We start from the raw sequence: 27,297 nt of genomic DNA on the forward strand, positions 1-27,297 counted from the left end.
AGAGGAGTTCCTGAAGCAGGCTAAATCGGCAACAGCCAATTCAGTGAAGAAAAGGTCACTGATTTACCGTATTTACTCGCATAATGATCGCACTTTTTTTGTCAGAAAAATTGAAGCAAATTCAGGGGTGCGATCATTACGCGGGTTAAATTTCCCGGGGAAAAAAAAAATTTTTTTTTTCGTCCGCGTTTGCTGCGGGATGCGAGATTGCGGGTGCGGGACACCAAAACAAAAATGGCGGCTAGCGGAGCGAGCCGAACGCGCCGAACGCGATTTTTTTTTTCTTCTCGTGAGTACATTACGTGCATTGAAACAGTTTCTTCCGTATTAGTGATGAATAATATCGTTAATATCGGCAAGTTTGCGGCAATAACGTAGCCATGTCCACTTTGAGGGGACAGAAATAGGTGGGCGCGCTTAGCTGCCAGTGACAGAAACACATGACGGGCATGCTGCGGAAACTGCGGCATCGGTCTTCACTACTTTCCGCTAAGGGTGGGCGAATATCTTAGTTGTGTTACAAGCGTCGGCGTATGAATAGGGTACACTTTTAACGTATCAGAGTAAACGTGGCTACTATCATTGCCGCGCGCGATTTGTTGCGTGCTCACGAGTGCAAAAGCAGATGAAAAGAATCGAAATGCGCCTTTATTGTTTTTGTTGACATCAGCCGTTATAAAGCCAACCCATAATAAAGGCAAGTTTGGTTGTACCTCATTTTGTCATGGAAGTGCGGAAAGTGATGAAAGTAATGAAATGAGGCATCTACTTAAGAATGTTTAGTGCGTGCAGGCCGCTTGGCTTGTCTTGAAGAGTCGTTCGCGTAGCATTCGACAGGTGGTAAGCGCGATCATTATTCGCTAGACTTAGCACACGACATATCGCTGCGGCAAGTTCGGGGTGCGATCATTACGCGGGAAATAAAAAAAATCGAATTTTGACGACAAATTTTAGGGGTGCGATCATTACGCGAGTGCGATCATTATGCGAGTAAATACGGTATAAAAAAGACTGGGTTGCTTGTCAGCCTTTGCTGTTCCAGATCCACTACTGCTTGCTTGCTGCATGTAAATGTGAACAGTGGGTAACGAAGTGCATATGCATCCCACAAAATATGTGCACTCAAGGTGAACTTTAAAAGAATCTGTGTTGTAAGTACCACCCCCTCCTTTCCCCTTGTATTCACAGGCTTCACATTTGTAGTGCACAAAAAACAAGGACAAGACAGACACTGCGTGTGTCTCCGTCTCTTATTCTTTGTCCTCGTTTTTCGTGTGTCGCGTTAAAGTCGCAGTGTATACCAACTAGCCCAAGCCGCGACACCTGTGTTCACTGGATTTTTATAAACTTTAACATTCACATGTTGGCGGGTATTGCACACAGGTAGCTCCTATCCAAATCGAAGTGAAGTTCAGTAGGGCGAGCTGTGTTATGCTTTGCTTTGCACTGCTGACCATTGCCTCATTGCAGGCAGCATCAAAAAGGGCTCGACAATGGAAGAGTTTGCATCCAAAATGGTGGACCTGCTGTGTGCACAGCCACACTGTAGGTTGGAACTCGGAAGGTTCCAGGAAGCATACAAGAATCATTATTCCCGTCCAATCTGCTTGCTCAACTTTGCCTGCAGCAAGGTGTCCGACCTCATGGCAAACATCCCAGAAGTCGTCGAGGTGAGACACTTCTCTAACTGCTGCTGCTTTGCTGTGCTGACTCTTCTGCATCAGTAAAACAGGTCGCCAACTATAGTGTCAAATGTACGCTTTGATGTTTCGGAATTTGTTCAGATCACAGTCAGGGGGATCTGCACTGTGGCACATCGGCGTTTTGTAATCTGTGCAGATCGTAATTGAGGGAACTGTACAAAGTGTGCATTGAAGTTTCGTGATCTGCATGACTTGCAGTCAAGAGACAGGAACAAAGCTCTCATGACATTTCAGGATTTGTACAGATCAGTCAGTGGAGCTGCGTTGAAACGTGTGAACCATGTGTTTGCACCTGCCAACTCTTACGATTTTTAGTGCTTGTTTGCAGTTTTCGTATTGAAACAAATACAATAGAACCTCGTTGATACGTTCCTGTTATGTACGTTCTCCCGGCACCGACATTCTCAATCAAGAACACAAAAAATGACCCAATAGAGTTGTGCTCATTTTTTAACGGTTCATATGTTGCCAGAATACACGATTTTTTGGCACAAACGTTAAGTATGTCTCCAAACTGTGATCGTACAATACGTTTTCCGGCCGCTAGATCCCATGTAAACAAGAAAATGCACGAGGCACGCGTGATCAAGAACAGTACATAGCTGCCCGCTGCTGCAGCTTCACCGCAATACTTGCCCGCCCGCCTCACGTGAAAACACTGTGCAATCACTTTCTCATTTCGGTGCCAGCAAATCTCCTCCAGGGTCATTGCTTACAGCATTCACGGCTACCACTGCCAATCCTATAGCAATAAGCATCTTCGCCTATCTGTTTCACAGCGCATGGTGCCGCCGGAAGCGTAGTGCACGCATTTAGTAGGTGATAACCGAAATGCGCCACTATTCCGTGGTGCAGTCTGGGATCCTATACATTTTCCAGCTGCTAGATCCCATGTGAACAAGAAAAGGTGCGAGGTGCACGCATTCAAGAACCGTATGTAGTCGCCTGTCTCATGTAAAAATGACGGTTTGCACAGTTTTTATTCTGGCACCAACAAATCTCCGCACGGGTTGTAGCACACCGCAGTCACAGCTATTGCTGCCAAACCCATCGCAGTAAGCACCTTCACCTATCTGTTTTACAGTGCGTGGTGTGTAGTGCCATTGGTAGCATACTGCACGCTTTTAGTAGGCGATAAACCAAACGTGCTGCCATTCCTTACTGCAGGCAGTGCGATGTGGGCACTGCGTTTCACTTTGGCGGCATCCGGTGTCGCCCACCTGCTCGATTTTGCTTCGCTTTCCCGTCGCTGTCCTAAAACACTGCATAATAAAAAAACAAAACTCATCTCGGGTCACCGGAGCACTACCAGCTCGATGCACGTGGGCGTCTCGTGCCACAACAATCCGCATGATGCTTCGCATTACGTAGATGTCAACAATAGTTGAGTCTGTCATGATTCTTTTAGTTACTTCATATCGTACATTTTTTCAGTTAGTACCTTTCTTCTCACGGTTCTTTTCAAAACGTATGAATGAGGTTCTACTGTGTTTTCTTATTCTTCAGTTGCATATATGTTAGGGTAAAACTAATTTAAGATGACAAATAATTGGAGTGATCTATTGTGGCGCATTTTTCGGGCCTATGGATTATATGGGCAAACCCGCACAACCGCGACATCAACTGATAGAACCAATGTACAACTGCAACCGAATCGTCAACTACTGTCCCATGAATTTTTCATTAATAATCTTAGTAAGCATTCCCGCTTGCCTGCAATGCAGATTGTTGTTGTTGCTGTGACTATAGAGTGGTGTGTCTGCTCACAGCATCCCTACAGAGTGAAGTCTGCGAGCCTTTTAAAAGCAGTCAACATTTTGAACAATCAAACAGTATTTCGTAATTTTCATCAAATTTTAGCATTTCTTGGCTTTCTCTGTACCACTTTTTGAATTATAAGGTGTGGCAGTTCTGCATGCTATATGCTGTTCTGTTTGATGAAGCTAATAGGGATCTATGGCGCGGACAGTAGACAGGTGGGCGACATCAGTGTGACCCCACTTTCAGCAGGTAGTGGTGCCTTGATGATCACGGTAAGGAATCGCAAGAGATCCGGTAGATCTGTTGTACAACTTCAAAGTTGCCTAATATGGACGTTGTAGCATTTCCAGAGCGCTCCGAAACGGCCAGTTGAAGATGCCATTAAGTGCTGGTTGTCAACCTTCTGCAGGTCCTGGGCCACGGCTCCAATGGCATCATCACACTGACGCACGAGGAACAGATGAAGCGGTTCATCTCGGACATTGAGCGGCTGTTTAAGAAGCCCGACGCCCCCAAGACCATGTCACTATCGACCCTGCTCAGCCATTTCCAGGGTGCATACAACCGGCCACTGGAAGTGGCTGACTACGGAATGTGCACCCTGGATGACCTGCTCGACGCGCTGCCCGCAACGGTGCTTGTGGTGAGCACCGCTCCTTGATTGGCGCTGCCACTTGATTTGCACTGTCGATTGATTTGGTGCGCTGCTGAGGACATTCTCGGTGCGCAGTGTGTTCAAATTAACCATCGCAAATGCTTGCGCATTCGAATTACTGGGCATTTTCGCCCATTGGAATACATATAACTTTGATGGGACCACAGCATCATTTCGAATTAAACGACAAACGAGATTCTACTACATTCGGTATTTGCACTTGCCTAGTCACAAGCTTATCTGCATGTTAACAGTGACTAATATGTGAAATTTCTTTCTTTTCTCTATAACAGGTGGAGCGGAAGGAAGGCAATACATTTATCACTTATCCTGACTTGGGTGAGTAATCTTCTGTGAGAAGCAGGTGGAAATTGTGCAGAAAAAGACTATGATGTTTCCTGCTTGTCTTCTTGCATGCATTCCTAGTGGCTTAGTTACTGCGCTTCTTTCTGCCATTTTTTTCAAACGGAACTCTTACTGGAACATAAAACCCTTGCAAACGCTCTAATTAGAAAATGTGTTTTTCAAGCCCTTGAAGGCTCCTTAAATTTTGCCAAGTGCTTAATTCTTAAATTTTGTTTTCTGCCACATTTAGTGAAATATTTTGGATATCCTGCCACAAAGCTTGTGAAATTCAGTCCAGTTGGTCATTGAAAATTATTGAATGTTAAATTGAAAAAACCATTTTTGAGGCCTTGAAGGCCTCTTAAATTTTGCTGTGTTCTTGAAAGTCCTCAAGATTGTTTCCAGGTTAGCCTAGTAGATTTTGTTTGGATAAATGGCCACAAGGCTTCTTCAAGTCAATCCAATTCAGTTGGTACATGAAAAATTTGAATATTGAATATCCATCTTGGCAGCCAACCACACGGACAAATAATGTACTATACTATACCAAAGCGTTTAACTCTGGCTACTGAATGGGAACAAGAAGTGATGTCACAGTGGGTCCCGGTACATGCCGGCATAGCAGGCCAAGAACAGTCGGAACAAAATCGGTCAAAATGATTATCTATTCATGAATCATGAGCAACCCATTCTGGCACTTACTAACTTGTATAACAGAGAAAGGCGGGCTAGTTGGTGGTTGATATTTGAATGCATAATGTAACCGCGCAAATGACAACGGGTGAAGAAGGAAACATACTAGACAAGCGCAGACATCTGCACATGTCCAGTGCGTTTCCTTCTTCTTCCGTTGTCGTTTGTGCAGTTACATTATGCATTAAAACTTCCTAACTTCACAGTATACGACTTCGGGGACATCGGATTGATTTTAGTGACCTGGGGTTGTTCTTTAAGGCGACATAAAAAGAAAAAATTATTTTGCCTGTTTTAGTAAATTACCCTTCTACTATACGAAAAGCACGACACTTAACAGAAAAATGAACGAATTCGAATATTTTTTTTATTGCTCGATGTAATCTGTAATGTGTTTCTGCTTCTTGTTCTTGAAGCGCAACTCCATTGTCATGCAGTGACGAGAGATGACCGCTTTACTGCCTCAGCATTGGGCTGAAAGGAAAAGTAAATTTCCGAAAAGTAAAGTTAAAGCAGAGTAGAACGGCTTCAGACCTCTGGAAGTAGCTGCATCGTCCGCTGAACTCCTTGTGTTTTCAAGTCTTAGTAACCACTGAGTTCATGAGGGGGCAGTGGAAAGGTTTTAAACGACTGATGTGGCATTCTTTCGCATACAAACTAAACAAATTTTACTTCCATGGTTTTCTGCCAGGACTTCTCAGTGGGTTAGAAGTAAGTGAGAAGTCGAATTCCGCGGAGTGTAACTAATAAGAGTCGACTGTATAGTTATTCTTGATTTATTGCAGCACCCCAATGTAAGGCACTTGTGGGTCTTTAGGGTATGCGAATTTTCAAAAAATGGCCTGTGGCCTTCTAGTGTCACCGGATCCGACGATGGAGCAAGCGGAGCGCCTGCGCCAGTTTGCCAAGGAACTGGTCTCTCTGCTCGGTCCGACCGGCGACAGAGGCCTTCCATTGTCCGAGCTGAGCGCCGCCTACCAGCAGCTGTTTGGCCGGCCTCTTCGCATCTCGAACTACAGGCCGTTCGGGAAGCTGGCACATCTCATACAGGCCATTTCCGACGTTGCCGAGGTGGGCGGAACAATTGGATGGCACAGTTCACATTACCAAGTGCCACCTGTGGTTAGCCCTGGCTGAGTAAACTTACACTCACCTACTGAAAAAAGTCAAAACACAGATTGACGTTGCCCGGTTACCCTGCAACACCAAAACGCAGTTCCACATCAACGAAAATTAGAACAACTTGTTCACCTTCATTTCTGGCCATGGGAAGTAACATTTGCACAAAAAACAATTAAAGGATTATTTTTGTTGTAACCTAATGAGTTTTGCAATTAAATAATTAACTGGTTTGCTCAACTATCCACAACTGGAAAACTCACTCCAGTTTGTCTAGGCTATACGCGAAGTTTCCCATGCTTGTTAAATCTGAATTTCAAGGTATGAAAGCTGATTGCTGCATAAATGATACGTTGAGCGTTGCAGGATGATAAAAGGATGGGCAACATCCACTGCCGTGGCGTTGACTGGCACTGTCTCCCACGGCTAGACCTATTACCCGCATGCAACTACTCAAGAAGGTGGATGGGAAAATGCCACTGCGATAGCTCACTTGGTGCAGCATCGCACGCATAATGCGAAAGATAGGAGTTTGGGCCCTACCAGTGGCAACTTGCTTCTTTGTTCACTTTTATTTCCCTTTAATTTATCATTTCTATGTTTCAGTTAAAACCAGTAATTTTTTCTATGCTTTCCCTCATTTCATTCTTTGTTGACTTCATATGATTGTCACTGACACGCCATATTTATTTGAATGTAAGGCGAGGTTTTATTCCCAGCATCCTTAGCCTCGAAGTCACCCCTCCCTTTTACACGCAAATTTTACCGTTAAGTGTGACTTCACAGCAATGCAAATTTCACTTTATTAGCATAGCCAGCAGACATTTCGCCTCATAGCGTAGCTTTACGGTACCATATGCCGCCATGCCATGAGGCCACGTTATAAGGCGAAACTCGTGCTGCGGTGAAGCATTGCCTTGAGGCAAAATTCATGTGTAGCCTGCATTCCACGTGTGGAAGCTCCCTTACCCCTATTTCACGGCCACAATTTTGCATTTTGGCTGTTACTAATTCAGTATTTCGAGCTATCCCCACCGAGTGAATCCATTGGCTACTCTATATCACCTTATATGTATATATAGTATATTAGTGCGCATACTTAAGTGTGCATACTATATAGTGTGCATACTTCAGTTTTCTTTTTCTTTCTTTTTTTCTTGGGTCCCCCAAATGCACCCTTGCCTTATAAACATGACCACCTTAGAATAAATACGGTGAACAAGGCCCCTCGGTTCCCATTTTCGTTCATTGCACGGCAAGGGACGTCAACTTTGGCAGCTTTGATGCCTTCAGGTAGCATGTGAGGGTCTATTGGCTTGCTGCCTGTTCCTAAGTTCACATACTATATGATGCCTGCTGTTAAAGGCCCTACTACCACAACTTGTGTGGTGTAGAGACAAAAGTGTAAGGCTATGTTGATGGGTCCACAGGGTTTGACGTGAGCTTGGGCTTAACATGATCAGGAAGGTGAACAGAAGAAGGAGTCCTTGAAAGGGCAAGTGTGAGGCAGTGTCCACGAGGCGACTCGAATGTAGGTTGAAACTGAGAGCGAAGATGCTGAGGAAGCCTGAGACCAAAATGCCCAAAGGCACGTTGACACCAATAAATACCCAATGAAAGGTACACCACGGTCTGAGGTCGAGCTTAGGAGTGTTGGTCGTAAGTGCATATCGAGTTTGGGGTTTGTTGAGGCTGTGGTTGTCTTAGGCATTGATGCCATTTCCATGGAAATTCCAACAAACAGTGACACGGTAGACTGTAGAGTCGCCGCGGGCATGGCTGCCGTGTGTTCGCCAATAGTCTATAAATATAGGCAGCCGGAGTGTTGGGTAGTGTGTCTGTGGTCCAGGTACAGCTACCGCAATTCTTACTGTGGGGTCGTGCCATGTAGTTTGCCCAGGTTGAAGCTGTCTTTAACCTGTGACACTTCACTGCCCAGCACACTAGGTACCTGCAAGCTCTGTCGACCCTTTCTCAGAGTTTCGAGTGAGTTCACTGGCATTGGTCACCGTACTCTATCCAGTCACATTGTGCAACGATTTCCTGGCAGTTGTTCTCGTAGAGCAGGAGAAGGAGTAAATAAAGTAGGAAGGCAGGGATGCTTACCAGAAATGGGTCTGGTTGGCTACCCTACTCTGGGGGATGGGAAAGAGGGAATAGAAAGATAAGATAGAGAGAGGGAGGGAAGGGAAAGGGAGGAAAGCCGTGCTGAGTTCGCGCACGAACGCAGAGGCCCTTAGCAAGTTAAAGGCGTTAGGGTAGGCCAGTCGCCCTCAAGAAAGGCAAGAGTGCCTTTACAGCTTTGTGGGCTGATAAGCGATGGGGATGGTATTCATGTAGCACCTGCACGCATAATGGCCGATCGTCCAGTCGTTGCAGTGTGATAGATAATGTTTGTACTTCCAAATGAAGTTGATGATAGTGGCTCAATAAATGTTCGATGTTCTCTTCACCGGTGCTAAAGGGATTATGATTATCACCGTGATCATCAACTCATTCTCTTTAAGGGGTGTTCACACTGGGGACTTCCCCCAGGGATCAGGGGAAGGGGCATCCGTGATGACATTTCCCACGAGCCACCTCTCCCTCCTCTGTGAGCAGCAGGGTCGTCCGCCGCCGCAGAGCAGATGCGCGTGTGACGGCTGGGCGCATCCACCTTCCCAGCTGTTGGGGAGGTGTTTGTAGGCCAGGAAGAATTGCTCACCCCCCCCCCCCTGCCCCTGCGGGGAGATCCCCGTGGCCGTGCCACCTGGTGAAGGCTTGACGTCGTCATCACGTGGTGCACTCCCCTTGCAACAGGGAGGTGGTTTGCTTCCCCGTGTGAGTGCCCTCTTTACTGCCCCCTTTAATCATTACTTTGTGTTTGACCCAGGTGCGCAACAGTGGCAACCGGAAAATGGTGCGGCTAGCACCCAGCTACCGGCATCCAACGTCGCAGCCGCCGCCCGTCGCTAAAGAGGTGTGTTTTCTTTACACGGCATCAACCGTCCGGTCTCACATGAGCAACCCATTGGCGAATGCCAACAGGGGTGCGCGCACTTCGCATTTGAGAAACACCCACCGGTCTTCGTAGTGTGCTGGGACAGCACGCGTACTGCGAGATAAGCGAACTGTTCACTATTCATGGACATGGAAGGCGTGGAAAAGAAAGGTAGATGTTCAAAACATGGTGAGAGCGTCAATTAACAAGTCTGCTTTCTTCCGGTCTGTTCTGTTATGCATGAGTTGCTTTGGCTAGAGTGTGGTAAAAATGTGCCTGGGGTGTTCTATTTCTGTGTTATGCAGCAAAAATAAAGAAAAACTTGATAATGCTAAAATAAAATAATTTATATAAATAAAATGGAACAGGTAAAAATAACAGCATCGCAACGCAGACTTCTGACGTCTGTCCATGTCACTACCCGAGTAATATAGTATAAACTTGACGTCAGAAGAAACCAAGCTGGAGAGTAGCTTGGCCCTCTGTTACAATGAGTAAATGGCAGAGCCTGCCAGCAGTCGTCTTTCAAGGGTTCTTGGCAATGTTGAAATGTTACACCCTCTGTGATTGTGCTTATACTTTTTTTTTTCAAGAAAAGATCACAGTCTTGTTTGGAAAAGGTAAAGAACACACAAGGCATCGATATAGTTGTGAATGTCATGAAATGAACAAGGAAAATGTGGCTGTTCTTTTCATTTTCTGCCTATACGGATGTATGTGCCGTATCAAACAAAGCAGTGTTCAGTTTGCTGAGCGCTGCTACCATATACGAGTTTCAGCCTGCTCGATTTGACATTCTTGTGAATGTCTGGCGAAAATTTTGCACAGTTCAACCTGTATCTCGGCAATATATTAAATTGCGTAAACATTCTCGTTCCTCCTGCCTCACCTCAATAGTAAATTAATTTATTTATTTCACATACTGTCAATCCCTCACGGGATTATAACAGGAAGGGCAAGTACAAATGGTAATATTGGCAAACAAAGAATATGAATATATTATATAATCACGAGCGTGTTATTGCAAAGGTTTTTGCTTCTCTAAACAAAAGAATTGAAGTACTTCATCACAAATGCAATATATGGGTACAGTATACTATAACCATATTGGTTTGCTGAATTATTTACAACTAAACCTCTCCTCCTGCATATCCAAGATGCTACTGTGGATTTTTTATTTCCGTAAATTAGCATTTCAGGGTATCAGGCTTGGTCTACCAAAAATGATATCTTGGGGCTTTTTGTAGTTAAACCGCATGATTCAGCCGATCAATCAGTACTGATAACCGGTCCCACCGTGGTCAGGAAACAAGGCAATTTGAAGAAGACAGCTTGGAGAAGAGGCGGGATGAGGAGTGCGTCCTGGACCTGCTGTCCGAGCCCGACAGCAGCATGGACCTGGACCAGCTGTGGGTCGCATTCCACGAGCGCTGCGGCTCGTACCCGAATCTCTCGCTCCTGCGTGGCCTGGAGCACGACGACTGCATTGTCTTCTACCGGGACGCTGGCCGAGTGAAGCTGTCGCCTCGGTACCGGCTTGCCTGGCAGCTGCGTCGTCTGCTCTGGTCCCTCACGGAACCCGGCGAGGAACCACGACTCTCCTTGGCCCTGCTTGAAGACGCTTACCGTCGAAGGTGAGGAAGGCAGCATGGGTGATATATCCGTTTGAATTACTTTGCTCTTTAGTAGGGGGGGGGGGATGAAATGTTCTAATCCATATGTTCTGGTCAAACTGAATGCGAATGTTCGAGAAAAACGATGTCTTAAGAGGAAGCTTTAGCTCTGGGGACTTGCTATCTAAATAGATGGAAAAAGATCAATCGTTTTCTTCGGTAACCATTAAGCCACATTTGGTGAGGTTTGTTGCATTTAAGAGAAAAGTTACAATCTGGTGACTGTTGATAGCAGATTGTTTATTAGGCTTTCAATTTCTTAATAAAAATTGTTGAAAATTGCAAATTGTCAGAAAACGAAACTATGAAGTTTAGAACTCTGATTCGGCAATGAAAGTGATATCACAATTATCTAAATTGCATCTAATAGTACATCTAAAGCAGACGCAATTGATATATTATGCATGACTCTCAAATAGACCACTAATATGCAAGTAGAACTAGCACAAATTGCTTGTAAACAATGTAACAAATTCACTTAAAGTATAATCAATATATCAGAATTTGTCTCCATTATTTATTTAGGGTTAGATGCTCTAACGGATGCAGTTTACAGGAATATCTGTTCTTGGTGCAGAGCTATGAACTTGTAAACTTCATGCTTCTATTCACTGAGAGCACTTGCCTCGAGTGAGTTTATTCACTACAGATCACTCTCATACTGGCTGAAACGCCATTCTTGTAGCTCCCATAGACACTGTCACCACAGTTGAGTTATTTTTGTAGCAAACTCTGTGTTTATAGTGCACGAAGTCTATAGAAAGTTCTAGATTATCTGTAAACTGCTTCCCTATTACGGATTACTCGTTTACCTTTTGTAGCAAACTCTGTGGTCATAGTGCACGAAGTATATAGAAAGTTCTAGCTTATCCATAAGCTTCTTCCCTATTACGGATTACTCGTTTACCTTTTGTAGCAAACTCTTTGGTCCTAGTGCACGACGTCTGTAGAAAGTTCTAGCTTATCCGTAAGCTTCTTCCCTATTACTGATCACTCGTTTACCTTTTGTAGCAAACTTTGTGGTCATAGTGCACGAAGTCTATAGAAAGTTCTAGCTTATCCGTAAACTTCTTCCCTATTACGGATTACTCGTTTACCTTTTGTAGCAAACTCTGTGGTCGTAGTGCACGAAGTCTATGGAAAGTTCTAGCTTATCCGTAAACTTCTTCCCTATTACGGATTACTCATTTACCTTTTGTAGCAAACTGCGGTTGTAGTGCAAGAAGTCTATGGAAAGTTCTAGGTTATCCGTAAACTTCTTCCTTATTACGGATTACTCGTTTACCTTTTGTAGCAAAGTCTGTGGTCGTAGTGCACGAAGTCTATAGAAAGTTTTAGCTTATCCGTAAACTCCTTCCCTATTACAGATTATTCGTTTACCTTTTGTAGCAAACTCTGTGGTCGTAGTGCATGAAGTCTATAAAAAGTTCTAGCTTATCCGTAAACTTCTTCCGTATTACGGAATACTCGTTTACCTTTTGTAGCAAACTCTGTGGTCGTAGTGCACGAAGTCTATAAAAAGTTCTAGCTTATCCGTAAACTCCTTCCCTATTACGGATTACTCTTTTACCTTTTGTAGGAAACTCTGCGGTCATAGTGCGCAAAGTCTGTAGAAAGTTCTAGCTTATCCGTAAACTTCCCTATTATGGATTACTCGTTTACCGGAGCCATAAACGACAGTGGCAAATCTGGAAGCAACATCATCTGATGTTGGTACGAATACAACGCTTTTGAACCGTTCTTGTTTTTCATGAGCATTCCTGTCAAATAAGTTTAAGAAGGCACTGTATGTTAGAAATGATGTTGCCAGCAACACTTTACAACAGCAATTAAGGAGAATAGTGTAGGTGACAATAATAGCTTTCCGTCCTCTCTGGTTAAAGCATGCGACATAGTGTGGCTGCACTAAAAGGATCAGTCACACCGGCGACTTGAGGTTGCGCAACCATGTGCGACTGACGACCAAAAAATGACCGAAGGCGACCGATGCTCACACCGGCAAGCCCAGCTGAGTGGGAACTGTAAGTCGCAATCCTGGAGATTGCCGTTCGCAGCGAGAACTCTGTGGGTCTACACAGCTAGCATGCCCTTTGCTGGTTTCACGTTCTGGCAAAAGCCATGGATTTTGATTCGAGCAAACAGGAAGACGTCATCACTGTGCTGATGTGCTCTGCCGCAGTATCGGCCATGGCAGCGTGGAAGTCCACGAAGAAAAAGCAACGTCAGTGGGTGCGCCCTTGCCTCCGTTCGTGATAAGTGGCTGGCCATGCTAGCCACCTCCCACTTGAACTTCGCGCACATGATGAGGAGTATTAGCAAGACTAAGTTGTAATTTCTTAGTGCGCACTTTTTGGGCTTTCTTTTGCAGCTGTTTAGCTTCCTGCAAATGCTACCGTGTACATTCGACACGTTGTTGGAACTGCTGCGCCCCAGTATCACAAGGCAAGACACCAATTACAGGCATGCTGTCTGCCATGGTGGCACATACTTTGTATTTCGCGTGACGCAGGAGGACGTCGGATGAAAACATGTAACATAACTAGGGTGTACTAGAATATAACTAACATAATTATTGGCGCGTTGCTGATTGGTTTAGCACTGTTGCGACTATGGTCGCATGTATGAAAAAATTGAGCAGTGAGTGACTGGCTCAAAATAGTTGCATTTCTCAAAAAGTGACCATTTTCGACTTGTCTCTTTCTGACCAACTTGGTCGCGTGACAGCTGTCAGTCGCCAGTGTGAATTAGCCTTAACACGGCTGATCACGAAAAAATCTGTGGTGTGTCAGCCTTTTACCAAGAGCAATAAGTTTACAGACAAGCTGAAATTGTCTATCACGTACATCCCCAAGTTGTCTTCAGAAGACGATGACACCTGCTGCGAAGGGCCTGCCGCAGTCTCGGTAAATTGCTAGTGCAACAGATCCCTGACCAGTGTAAAAAAAAAAAAAAGCAACTTCATATTTCAGGTTCTGTACAGATTCATTGCTCACAAAACAAAATGTTCTTCTTTTTTTTTCACTATGGACATTGACCTATCCTATTGGTGATACCGTGTTTTTTTACAACAGCCCGGAATAAAAAAAAAATCTGCACACATAATTCATAGAAATAACTGCATCCAACAATGATCAAACCTTAGCAAAAACGGTCTCCACTTTCGGATGCATGACTCATCCACATATCTACGGCCAGTGGCTCGGTTTCCCCATTCTTCGGCGATGCTGACAAAGGTGGATTTGCACGCTGGACATTATATCGGTGAATGAGTCGGCTTCGCAGCTAGCACTTGCACGACAATGGATAACAGCATGGGCGTAGAAACCCTCGCATGGGCAACAGCAATGGGGAAAATGCGACCAAGCCGAAAATCCCAACGCTGATTTCAATCAATCAATCAACGTTTATTTCACCAGAAAATTCTGGATGGTCTTCAAGGCTAAAAGCTGCTCGAGGCAGCTTGACTGAGTCCCTGAAGCCCCTTACATTGGCAGCATACGACGTTCACCGCACATATATGCATATCGGATCATAATTATAACATGTGAGTAATACTGTAACAAAGTTTACGCAAGGATCACTTGAAGTTACCATACAGAGTTACAGTAGGATTTGCATCAACTGTTTAATACAGCATAAACATCATCGTATAAAAATTTCTGACTGCAAAAAAAAAGAAAAGAAAAGAAAAATAATATTCTGGCTCTGCAAAAATAAATTTGACTCCGCCGTATTTTGTGTGGACTGAAGGAGCGTTGCGAGGATGGGTAACATATGGGTTTGCCAGGGCCACGTACGCTGTTCGCTAAATACTAAACGCAAAGTGGCAACCTGTAAAGGGGAGGAATATGGGCGACCATGAAATAGGGGAGGAACTTCAGCTCGCTGAGGTGGGGAGAGGGTGGGGTTTCCTAGGAGATAATGAAACTTTGAATGGCAGAGAATGTTGCCATGAGGTGTGGCTTCACGGCAATGCGCGCCGCGCTGCCGTGAAGCCACACTTCAAGACGAAACTTCCGTATAACACGGACCCCCACTTTACTGTCAAATTTTTAAAATTTTGGCGCGGGTTATGTGTGCGAAAATACGGTATGTCAGCACCTGACCAGCCGATGTTCTGTCGATCCGTCGATTATGTTTCATAAACGAGTTCAGAGTCGAAGGAATTGCTAGGAAGCCCACAGACTTTTCTTACTCGTGTGTTCTGCCTTTCTTGTTTCTTTCTCGCAGACATGGTAAACCTCCACCGCTGCAGCAGCTACATTTCGAAAGCTTAGAAGAGCTGCTCGAGTCAGTGCCTAAGTACTTCACCGTGTCAGGGGACCGGGATTCACGGTCTGTTAGCCTGGTGAAGGTCGACAGGGGGCCAAAAGTCACCGTGGAGGAGCCGCACCTGTTGGAGCCAACGAGGGCATCTTCTCCGGTGAACAACTTAAGTGCATGTGCAGATGACACGGCTAGCAGCTTGGAGAGTGGCACAGAGCCGGAGTTGCTGGTGCTTTGCCCACTGCCGGAGCCAGAACTGATGCAGCTCTGTCCGGAGCCAGAGCTTATGCAGCTGTGCACGCTGCCGGAGCCGGAGCTGCTGGAGCTCTTCCCTCCGTCGGACGATGACCTGCTCGACAGGCCGATTCCAAGCAACTTGCCATCCCCTGTCATCTGTCCAGAGATCTCACCGGCTGGGGACCTTATGCAATTTGACACGGCAGATAATGGTGAGCCTTTGATAAGGTATGTCGGCACTAATGGTGTTAAAGGGTGACACCGAAGTGGTTGTAGTCTTCCTTATTCACCCTCTCCTTATCTTGGAAGTCGCTCTAAGTTTTCCTATTTCAGACTTTGAGCAAAATGCAGCTTGTGCCAGCTGACACTATGTTCCGTTTCATACACACCACGCAATGCTGTGAAAGCTAGGCAAGTAATATGGTGTCAGAAATGCATCACTCCATGCATTTTGTAGTGAACAGGCCTGCAACATCTAGTACAATACCTTGCAAGTCTGCAACGTCTTCTACATAATAACTTGTTGATATATTAGAACTGTAACTTACGAAGGTTATGTTGAAGGCCGCATCCCCCGACATAAAAAAACTAGCATATCTAACATTCATTCGCCCAAAACTTGAATATGCCTCATCCATTTGGCACCCATCACAAGCGTACCTCGCCGCTGACCTTGAAGCCGTGCAGAATCGCGCCGTCCGATTTATATCATCATGCTATTCAGGAAAAACCAGTATTACCGCGCTGAAACACTCCCTGGCCATCCCATCACTCGAGTCACGCCGCATTATATCTCGCCTCTGTCTTCTTCATCATTTCTACTATCACCCACGCACGAGACACGAAAAGCTGCAACCCCCGCACAGGACGTCTAGCCGCCTAAGCCATGACCATAGCATCGCACGCATCAACTGTCGCACCTTAGCTTTAAAGTCATCATTTTTTCCGGACGCGATAGCACTATGGAATGGCCTGCCAAATACCATCGCATCATGCACTAACCGCAAAACATTCCGGGATAAACTAAATGACCATTTTTCATGAGGGCAAAAGGTTCCTGTCATATTCAATTCGGCACTCTGAACAGCTGATTATTTTCTATTTTTACTTCTTTCCCTTGTGATTCCTTTTTCACTGTATTTTTCTCGTGTATTCATTGAGTGTTTCATATATATATATATCTATATTTTTTCTTTTTTTTCTCGTGTTTCAATCCCGTGAATTTTACTTTGCATTGTATACGCATGACAAGAACATTTTACTGTTACATACTCTTTTTTTGTTATTGTTCTCTTTTGTCAAAAAAAATTTTTTTTCTCTTTGACTTTGATTTTGCTCCCCCCTTATGTAATGCCTTCGGGCCTTTAAGGGAAAAAATAAATGAAATGAAATGTCTCATCACGTGTTGTTTGTATGTAGGGATCGTCATTTTTGGGTAAAACCCAATAATTCCCAATTTTTACACTCTGATCAAGTTTTATGAACAATCAGGTTGAGCCCAATTTCTCCCTGTAGGTGTGCTTTTTTCGTAAAAAATAATAAAATATGCAGGTGCTTATTATGTATGCAGTGCTTCCTTTTTGTTCACGCTTCCATCTTCAGATAGGATTCCCACGCTCGCCAATACTCTCATTTATCTTTATTTTTGCTCGTATGTGATTGGTCGGGAAGTGTACAAAAAGCGGCTTTCACAAAAAAAGAAATGAAATTGTCTTCCGGTCTTCGGTGCTGGTCATCCGTTTACCGACTACATACCAGCGATCGTTCTGCTACTGAATATGTAACAGTGCTACAGAACTAATGAGTGTTGCCGTGACATCGTGTTGCTCTTTGCTTGCCACTGCGAGTGGAGAGGCATAGTGGAGTGCAGCTTTAGCCCTTGCACTGTTGCCACCAGTTGTTTCATTTGTGCTGAAGGCGAATATACTATTTGGAGTGTTGCATCTACATGTGGTGCTAATAGAGAATATTCGCGAATTTTCTTCTTGCCAGAAACGTTTCCTTCTTATTTTTTAGCTGACACACTTGTAGGTAGCGTCTTGTGAATTGCTGCCATTCCCCTTCTTTTTCACCGAAATCTCTATTGTAAAGAAATGTGCAGGTAATGAAAATTACGCATATCTTGAAGTCGCTACATTCGGCGCTAAGCTGCCACGAATTCTGCATCTTAGGTAAAAGTAAATTGCCAAACAAGACATGATTGCCGCACTGAACTGTGGCAGAGGAAAAGACGGCGTGTCGTCTGCTACTGCGCCGGCGTGCACAAAACCTTGCCTCATGCTGGTGTCGTAAATTTGCTTAGGTACATCGCGATGCAGTATGCCTGATGAAAAGTCTTTTGTATCGTTGTACTGGCTGTTATTGCCTGGCGCGAAACAAACTGCTAAAAAATGTAAAGAAGCGCTCGCAGAATGCCTGCTTGTTTAGGTGTTGTGTGGTTATGAGGGGCTTCTTGGCATTTTGGGTGATAGTGTTTATAAGGCATTGAAAAGTTAGAAGAGCTGAGGCGCATATTGTATCATGAACCTATTGTACAATGTTTTCGTACGTATGTATGTCCGGTCTCTCTTGCTGTCTTCCTTGGCTTAGTACTATGCTCGCCCTGCTGAGCTAATCCATTAATTGTAAATGCACTAACTGTAAAAGCATACAACTTTGCTGCGATAGCAGTGCAACCGCCCCGTCCAAGTGAACAGACGGCCAAGTTGTGTGCAGCAGCAAAACAGCCTAACGTGAAAATACAAGTAGACATTAACACGCATTACATGTGTCGCTGACCAGCCTCAGAAAAATCTTTGTCAACTGCATCACATTTTCCCATTCGACACATAGTGCTACTGAAAAAAGTTGTACTGTGCAGTTCAAGTTCATTAGGTAAATTGTTACGAATTAAGAGTTTGTTGGGTAAATTGATACAAGTAAGCACATAGGCATACCAGTCATGTATACTTCAGTCATGCATAAATATTCAACCAGATAACCCTTCTGTAAAAGCTGCTATTCTTGGGCTACCTGTTTGCCACTTCAAACAGTTAGTTGTGCCACAAAAACACTCGGCACTTTACAAAATTTGGCACGAAAGATGGGCATTGGTGCACCACGATGCAAGCAGAGCTACGGTGCCAGTATCAGGCAAGGCTCTGCGCATGTCGCCAAAGTAGCAGACGGCACGCCATGGGCGCCACCTCTGGCTCTCAACGTGCCTGTGCAAGTAGTTGGCCTGGCAGCCACATGTGGCACAACGTGGAGCGGGGCCACACGCTCGCGCGTTTCCGTAAGAGCAGACAACTCCACTCTTACGAATTTGTTATCGAACAAATTAATTAAATGAATGAATTAAATTTGTTATCAAACACGCCGGCCAGCCACTTCACCAACGCACGAAAACTGCTGGCCCCTTAGACAGCTTCACTGTAGAATATATTTTGGGAAGGTTTATTGATGGTAGACAACTTTCGTCCATATAGGTTAAGCACATTTTTTTGTTTCACCCTTTCAGACACTAGGCCCAGTTCGGAGGCCGACTCGGCCGAGATTTTAGACTCCGTGCCGTCTGCCATCCAGCCCGCCAGAAAGAAGAGGCTTGCCGCCTTGTTCCCAGTCCCGCTCGCACAATAACCGCCAAGGCTACCGGCACTGGGTGCCCACGTTTTTCGTTCAGGAGCATGTCTCGGGGACCAGATCTGCCGCCAGCAGCGCCGCTTCCATCGCTACATCTTTTTCCACACTTGCAAAGATTCGCTCCTTGTGTTTCATGACCTCACAAAGTGTCGGTATCCACTAGTACTAGCATTTTTATTCATGCCTTTTTTTCTTCTTTTTTTAACATTGTGTGCTTGTACCTGTGCAGCAAATGTGCTTCGTGTGAATGATGCCGGTGGAAGTGATTCAAGGTGGAGCCTGGCCTGCCACCACTTGTGCGAGACATTTTTTTTTAAATGCAATATCATTTTATATTTTCATTTTCTCTCGCTTTCTCTGTCGTGATCTCTGTACAGTCATTTTTCTATGTCCTTTGCTCTCTCTTTCGTCCTGCCATCAGTTGTATGCGACATTTTCTTCTTCTTTTTTTCCCCCTTGTTTTGTTTCACCTTTTTCATCATGAACTCTGTACAGTCACTTTTTTTTGTGTGCCTGTGACTTTATCTTCCTTTTTGATATGATGACACTGCATGTTCATTAGCACACACTCTTGAATACATGACCTGCAAGGCTTTAGAGACCTGCTTAGCCAAGTGCTTGTTGCCTTTATGGTCACTTTACCTGTTGCGAGTGTCTGGAATTGCATACGCTGTGGTATTGCATTTCTCATTACTGGGCAGTACGGTCACCAGCAGAAGTTTATGGGACATGGGACTTACGGAAAAGCTGAATTCCCACAAAGCCAGGGCACGTAGCCTTGAAATCAGTCTCAGAGTGGATCATTGATCTCTGATTTAATGAATCACAGTGTAGGTCATTGCAGCCTTAAGTGACTCTTTAAATTAGATGTGCTATGCCTTAACAGAGCAAAAATTCAGATGTGTCATGGAACCCATGTCCTGTAAACTTTTGGGGCTGATTGTGCCTCTTCATGAAATGGCAAGTCTGACAGACGTCATGCATCCCGTCTTTCAATGCAAAAGGGCAGCAACATTTTAACATAATCATTGCTTTCTTTTCATCTCTCTTGTTGTTTCAATCGAAGGAAAACTGTTGTATACATTTATACATGTATACACATATTCAAGCACACATTTAGAATGAGTTCTGTCAATATGAATGCGAAGTGCTGGTGTAACTTATTGCCTATGTACCCCAGCTTTTTTTTTTGCTCTACTCTGCTTTTTTTTTTTTTTCGGTGTATCATAGCAGACTAAAAAATGTGAGCAGGACAATCGAGACACAATACCAAAAAGAAATCAAGATGATTCTACCAACTGTTAGTAGAATACTGGCATAGTAGATTTTTATGAAGAGTACACTGGTTCATTACATCTAACACACCGTTGTTCTGTCAGTTCAGCCACAGTCTCAGCGTTCGGATTGACAGCATCCCAGTCACATTTCATTATTTCGCAATAGCACACCTAGAAGACATCTGACGCAGCATGCATGGACCCAGAATTTTTTTCAAGATGGGCACAAAGCTGTTTTTAGCCACCAAGGCTCGTGTGTGATGTATTTATGTGTTTTCCAGATTCACATGCGATTATTGCTTGTGACGTGAAAGGGCTCAACTGTGATAAACAGTAGACTGTGTCTGCAGCATTCTTGTGAAAAAGAAAAAAAGATTCATCGCCCTGCACCTTCAGTGTAGTATGAATGTATGTAGTACAGAGTGTTGCATTGCTGCAGGACAAACGTTTAACTGTTCCTCGTACCTCAACGGTTGGCTCAGTTTCGCAGAAATTTTACCAGTACCTGCCACTTAGTGGCGATATTTTTTGTCGAAGGTCACGGTTTGCAGTGGTACCTGTCTTTCACGTTGTTTCTCGGTCATTGAACGTGGCGTTCGACAAAAATCACCACTAGATGTAACTTCAATGTGTAATCTGAACGCAAAAATGAGTTGGAAGTTGAGGCAGGCAAACTGTTCATATTTGTCCACTATAATGATACAACACTTTGTAGCTGGGGTGACTTGTCACCGGCATCTTGTGTATCGTGTAAGATATTGCCATGTCACATACTACTACCTCTGTAAATATGAGTTGTGCACGTAATAGTTTTGTACATCGACGTACCCCTCCGCTTCATTTTTTTGTTTTGAAAAGTGTGGGTGGTTAACTTCGAGCAAAGAAGTGTGATGGAGTGTTTGTTTCATTTTAATTCACCTTGATTCGCAATTTTTTACTTCATGTTCACCATCATTAACTCATAGTGTAGTCGTACTGACATATGTTGTCTCACCGACACACATTCAAGCTTCACAGTTGCGATGTCAGGCTTAAGGCAGTTCAGTCAGAATTACGAGAAAAATGAGAAAAAAACATTGAAAAAGAGAAGGTAGCTTTTTTGCATACAAATGCCTCCTGCATCAGCCTCGCAAACGTTGTGGCCCGAGTTCAACTTTAGTGACCACAGAAACAACTTTTGTCCTGGTGTTTTTGCATGTATTGAGGGACACAAGTGTTTTGCTTATCACCTGAAGGCCAAACCTTGCTCCGTTTTGCAGGATAAGATTCTTATCACTGGGTTTGGTTTTGCCATAGAATGCTTGGTATGGAGCATGTATATTGAAACCGGATGACTATAACTTTCTTTATTATTTTATTTAATTTTAAGGAACCGCATTCAGTTGCATTCCGGGCAGAAGTTTCGCCCTTAAGACGACTGGAGAGTGATATCGTCATGAAATGCAATCTGCATTGTGTTAAAAGTGAATTGTAAGCTGTATAGTATGGCACACTCATAAAAGAAAGCACCTAAGTGGTAATGCATCATAACTGTGGCATTCCTTTTACTACGTCACAGAAATGTGGCTGATATGACGTATTAATGCCAGTCCATGCATTAAAGGTTATCTGAGGCCTTTATTTTGTATTTCAAATGTAAACGATTGGTGAATGCTAATTAGTTATTTCCTTTAAGAGTGAGCCTTACTATACATGTATGAAAGGTATGTCGAGACACAGTGAGCAATTGCCTCATCAAGGTTTTGTATTAGATGTGTTTTGTTTGTGTGGAAGCTGCCGTTCAAGTGATGCTCGTGAACAGTTTCTTTTTTTTTTATGTGTTGGGGGAAGTTCTTTCATAGCATTTGCTGTTGTCAGCCAGTTTGTTTTTCTGTGCGGTGTGCGACATGTTCAGTTTGTCTTTAGAGTGGGCCTAAAATGCAGGTAGGAGCCTGTCGGACTAGACCAGATGAAATGTGCCATTTGTGTTGATTAACGCAGTTTAGCAATTCGACGCTCTATGCACTACACTGTTAAGGACTGCTGTTCAGGCCTTGCATTGGACGAATTGACTGCTTGGTTTATTTGATTGTAATCTGTGGGAAGAAATGTAACTGCGACTGCCGACAGAGTGAAAAAGATTACCATTTTTTTGGCATGCTATTATAACGTCTGTTTTGTCTTTATGATGACCTTTGTAGATTCCTCACATGTGATGTGGTGTACAGTCGTCTGCTTTTGTGGAAAAAAACACCTTGTTAGTGTTCAATGCGATGCGACTTGAACACATTTTTGCACTTTGTGGGGAAAATGAGGCTGACGTAATCCATGATGCAGATATACAGTGCATAAAGACGAGTGCATAAAGGCCAGCTGAAGCAAAGCTTTGCATGACTTAAAAATGTTTGTAGTAATAATGTAGCTCTTGAGAATGCCATCAATTTGAAAAACATGTGCTTAAATATGTATCTATATTTTTATTTTATTTTATTCAGTACTGGCATTGTGAGGCAGACGGCGTGTTTAGGCATAGTGTCTCTTTTCTTTTGTGTTTGGCTTTATGATGTATTCGCACAAGCAAACTCCTTCCCTGAACACGGTAATGGTGAGGCAGATGGTGTTTTTAGACATTGCATTTGTTGTGTTTGGTTTTATTGTATGCTCTCACAATCAAAATTATTTACTAAAATGTTGTACCCTCACTGCCTTCTTGGTCATAGTGAGACAGACGACATTTTCTGGCATGGTATTTGTTGTGTTTTCTTTGCATTTGTTTTTGTCATGTGTTTGCACAAGCAAAATTCTGTACTGAAATCTATGCCCTCTACTTTATTGGTTATAGTGAGGCAGACATGTCTGGGCATGGCATTTGTCGTGTTTCTTTTGTTTTTATTATGTGTTTATGGCACAAAATTCTTCATCAAGATGTTATGCCGTCACTGCCTTCTCGGTCATAGTGAAAGACATCTTTAGGCATAGTATTCTTTTTTCCATTATTGTATGTTCTCAGAAGCTAAGTTTTTCACTGAGATATTCTGACCTTTATGTTTTCTTGGTCATTGTTAGCATGATCGTGGCAGTCGTTGTAGTTAGCCTTGATGTTGAATAATGACAGCTGCCAATGCGTTCACACATACTACCCGATGTTGTGAAAAACATTATGTACACTTCGACCAATTCAAGGCACTGAACCTAGCTCATTAGAAAAGCCAATTTTCTTGTTTTGTTTACTCATCTTAGTTGTGTCGTCACCCCTTCAATAATGTGTCCCTAGGTGTATTAGTTTGTGTGAACTTGTACTATCGTGGACAAATGACACAAGAAGTTGAGTGCATTCTTTTGTTTGCACTTTTGCCTCTTAGGACGATGTGTGTATGATTCCGGCTTGAACACTTTTCATTTTAAGGCTTACGCCATTTTTTGGCAACCGGAGACATATAGGGACACAAAGTCACACGCTCATGTCATTTGCTCACAGGGAAGTACTGTGTGCTTTTCCATTCACATTTCATTTATCCATGATGGTACTTTGACAGCTTCACCGATCTCCAGTGTCACAGTTGTGACAAACTTGTGAAGCATCATTGTGTGTACTTAAGTCATATGCAAAAGTCTGTCACATGATTTTATAAGAGTGAGTCAAAGTTAAACTCATTGCGAGTCTTCCGAAGAGTAGCATTGTACAGTCGATCCCGGATATATCAAACTTGGATATATCAAATTATTGCCTTCATCAAACAGTTGTAAAATCCCCTTGAATATCCCATGCAAGAAGTATAGTGATGTACTCCACGTACGTTGAACTCCCGTTCATCGCTACATGCGATATATTGACTGCTGCGCTGAGCCGTGCCCCTGTAAGTGTGCTTCTTGTAATGGAGACGCAATGGCTGCTCGCATCGTTGGAAATATTCAATCCTTACAAATTTTGAATGGCACCGTTTTGGCAGATGCTGTCAAACAAGACATTGAATCTAGAGTGCAGTATATGCCATGAAGGGAAAATGAGCAAGGAGCTCTCTCAGTTATGCTCGATGTCAGATGAATGGCCCGTGCAAACTGCGGCCGTTCGTTATCGCAAATTGCATTTTAGGATTTCACGAGCAGCCAAAAGAAGTCCGACTAACAGCTCCACTTGGACGAATCATTTTCCCTTTATTGATTACTTCTCTCCACCTTGCGTGTTTCCGCAGAACTGTTGCATCAAACTCTTGCCTTTGCTTTGAGTTGTTTACAAATTCGACTTCACCCTGCCATCTACTAGCCACCTGGTTAGCTCAGATGGTAGAGCAGTTGGCTCGGAAAGGCGGTGGTCCCGGGTTCGAGTCCCGGACCAGGAGGAATTTTTCTTCAACTGCAAGACTTTTCTTTCGAAATACCCGTATAGGTTTCTTTTGTAGCAATTGCTACGAACTAGTGGTTGTCTGATTTTTCCTTTACTTTTTTAGAATGGTCGAGAAGTGCAAGGACTACTGGTTCAACAGGAAGTCGATTCCGAAATGCAACTCGTTGCTTGCATGTTATGATCGGCCGTTTAAATGGAGTGTTGTTGGTATTGTTATGGACAAGAGGTTGAACACGTTCGTGCGCTATTTGCTGTGCAAGTGCGCTGATGGCAGCACCGTGTGTATCTATTCAGGCTAGTTTACTTCCACGGTGCGCTCATATCTACCTTGGTTGGTGTAAAAATGCACAACAAGCACTTCGACGTGAGCAAGATGCACCGCAGCCTCACGTTTGGGTGACGCAGGCTTTTAATGTCAGCATTGCGATCAGTATATCAAAGACCATGCCGCAGCGCGAGCTATTTGCAGCATTCATGAGCAAAAAATAAGTCAGCCTTTGTTTTTACGAAATGGCCCTCAAGAAGCAGATTGTTAGGTTCCCACTTTTCACCATCTCGGGAAACTGCCCAAGATTTGCAGGGGTTTCAGATAAGCTTCAGATAAGCATATTTTGTATTTCAAATCATACATATATCCAACTGTTTCACAATCCCCTTCGAGTTGTATATATCAGGGATCGACTGTGTTTATGCACTGAATTTCAGTGATAGCCTCGATTTTCATCAACAAGCATTATTGTTGCATTATTGTGTAATACAGAGGGTTTAGTGTGAGAACAGTTTACTATGAAAGCTTACGGAACACGGAATTTGTGAAAATGGTGAATTCTTGCGAAGCCTTGGCTCCCAGCCTCGAATTTACTGTTTTGGTATGCAGTAGCTTTTGTGACGTACACAGTGATTCATCAAATTATAAGGGCTTTGCCTTAACAGAGCAGGAAATCACATTTGCCCATTTGGCATCTATCCCGTGTCCCGTCAACTTTTGTAGCATGCTGTAAGTGGTGTGCTGATGTGAAAGGGAGCACCACATTTGTGTTCGGTGCTGGTAATTCTTGTTCATGCACAAAATATTCTTGAAACCTTCATGAGAGATATTCTTCGGTGCAAGATATTGTCTGTTTTAATAGAAACAGACTTACTATTAAGAGCTCCTATGGTAGATATCCTAGTTCTGTCACATCAGCCGGATTGGTTGAAGGGGTGGCACTATCTGCGAGAATTGTAGAGTAATGCTACATAATTAACAGTCACTGATTAACTTTGCAAATAATCGCTTTGAAGTGAATGGCTCGTTTGCAGAATTGAAGTGAAGCGGCAGGGAAAGAAATATTCATTCAGCATAAATCTTGTGCCTGGCACCAGCTTTGCGAACTACATCCTCAAAATCAGTGGAGAGATGCTCTGATTCTCCAGTTAACACTTTAAGTTTAGAACTGTAGAAAATTCAGCTAGTTGGTAGGAATTCATGTTCGATAAAAGCTAGGCGCTTAGGCATGGACATAAGAAAAGAGAATCGAACAACTATTGTCCGTCTCTCTTGTGCATGTGTCTGCAAGCTTATCTTTTTCCTAACGTATAATATGTTATGCACTGTGAGAAATGGAGTGCTGATAGGTGTCTACTTATCGGTACTTAACTTAAAATTAACTTGAAGTGGCCAGAGCTGACTGTTAAATTCAAAGTGTCAGCGCATTTTATAAGTGAAATATTTCTCTTTAGCTAGTGTCACTCTGCAATCGCCTTGCAAGTAGCATTCCAACTCTTTAGTTAATCCTGCTGATGTGAGAGAACTATGATATCTGCCACAGATCTTCAGTGTTTCCATGAAAATAGTTATCCTGGCATGATCAATGCCACTTAGCGAGTTTCTAGATTACATGTTAGCAGCAATTGCTGCTTGAACACAGATATCCCTTTTATACTTAGTTTCCTGCTGTAGACCCGTATGGGTTGAACGAATGTATGTAAAATAGAAAAGATATCTGAAAATAAGATGAATTTAACATTTTGTATAACAAGTGTTGTACAGCAGTAGAATCCCTAAGATTGGGGAGATAACTCCACCTTGCAGCAAATTAGGGTGTCACCAGGAATGTGGTTTTAGCTGCGAGGCATGTCTCATTCCAAGGTCATGAGAAGCACTCTTATTAGGCAAAAGAGAGCAGGCCATTGTAGTATAAAGTTTTAGCTTGTTTTAAATGTACTAGAGTTTTATGTGCACCATAATATTGGAAGATGGGGACAAGAGCAACAGCTCTGGTAGCGCCGTCTTGTGGCGGTCTATTTAACTAGTGTGTAGAATATTTGTTGTAATGACGAACTGTCTTCCGTTTGTCTGCTGCCATAAATGAGTCACGGGTGAAATAATCATAACAAAAGTGTTACGATCCTCCTTTTGTGAGGATCATGCAATGCAAGAATGTTTGTCGTGCATTGTAATTGCTCACAGCATTGCAAGATATTGTCACAAGCAATGTTCTTCCCCAACATATCTTTATTTAGTGTGGGCATATAAATGTTTGTCTACACTAATGCATCTCTATTATGCTGAAACTCTCTATGAGGCATGAAGATGAGAAATGCAGGTTTCATGTTTCTACTTTGCACTAAGATTGGCTAAACATCATTGATTTTCAGTAG

At 43.5% G+C, this 27,297-nt stretch overlaps 1 protein-coding gene across 3 annotated transcripts in view; it reads left to right on the top strand.

Moving 5' to 3' along the window:
* The window catches only part of Marf1 (meiosis regulator and mRNA stability factor 1-like protein), a 50,107-nt gene extending 26,558 nt beyond the window's left edge, over positions 1-23,549 (top strand). For all 3 annotated transcript variants that reach the window (XM_070524351.1, XM_070524350.1, XM_070524352.1), the window contains 8 exons: positions 1,471-1,670; positions 3,874-4,107; positions 4,413-4,458; positions 6,014-6,228; positions 9,149-9,235; positions 10,562-10,890; positions 15,160-15,644; positions 18,932-23,549. In XM_070524351.1, coding sequence (XP_070380452.1) covers positions 1,471-1,670; positions 3,874-4,107; positions 4,413-4,458; positions 6,014-6,228; positions 9,149-9,235; positions 10,562-10,890; positions 15,160-15,644; positions 18,932-19,050 — 1,715 coding nt within the window. In that variant the 3' untranslated portion in view covers positions 19,051-23,549. The remainder of the gene's footprint in view (positions 1-1,470; positions 1,671-3,873; positions 4,108-4,412; positions 4,459-6,013; positions 6,229-9,148; positions 9,236-10,561; positions 10,891-15,159; positions 15,645-18,931) is intronic.
* Positions 23,550-27,297: the final 3,748 nt, after the last annotated feature.

This window comes from Dermacentor albipictus, chromosome 8 (genome assembly GCF_038994185.2).
Source record: "Dermacentor albipictus isolate Rhodes 1998 colony chromosome 8, USDA_Dalb.pri_finalv2, whole genome shotgun sequence".
Classification (NCBI taxonomy): domain Eukaryota; kingdom Metazoa; phylum Arthropoda; class Arachnida; order Ixodida; family Ixodidae; genus Dermacentor; species Dermacentor albipictus.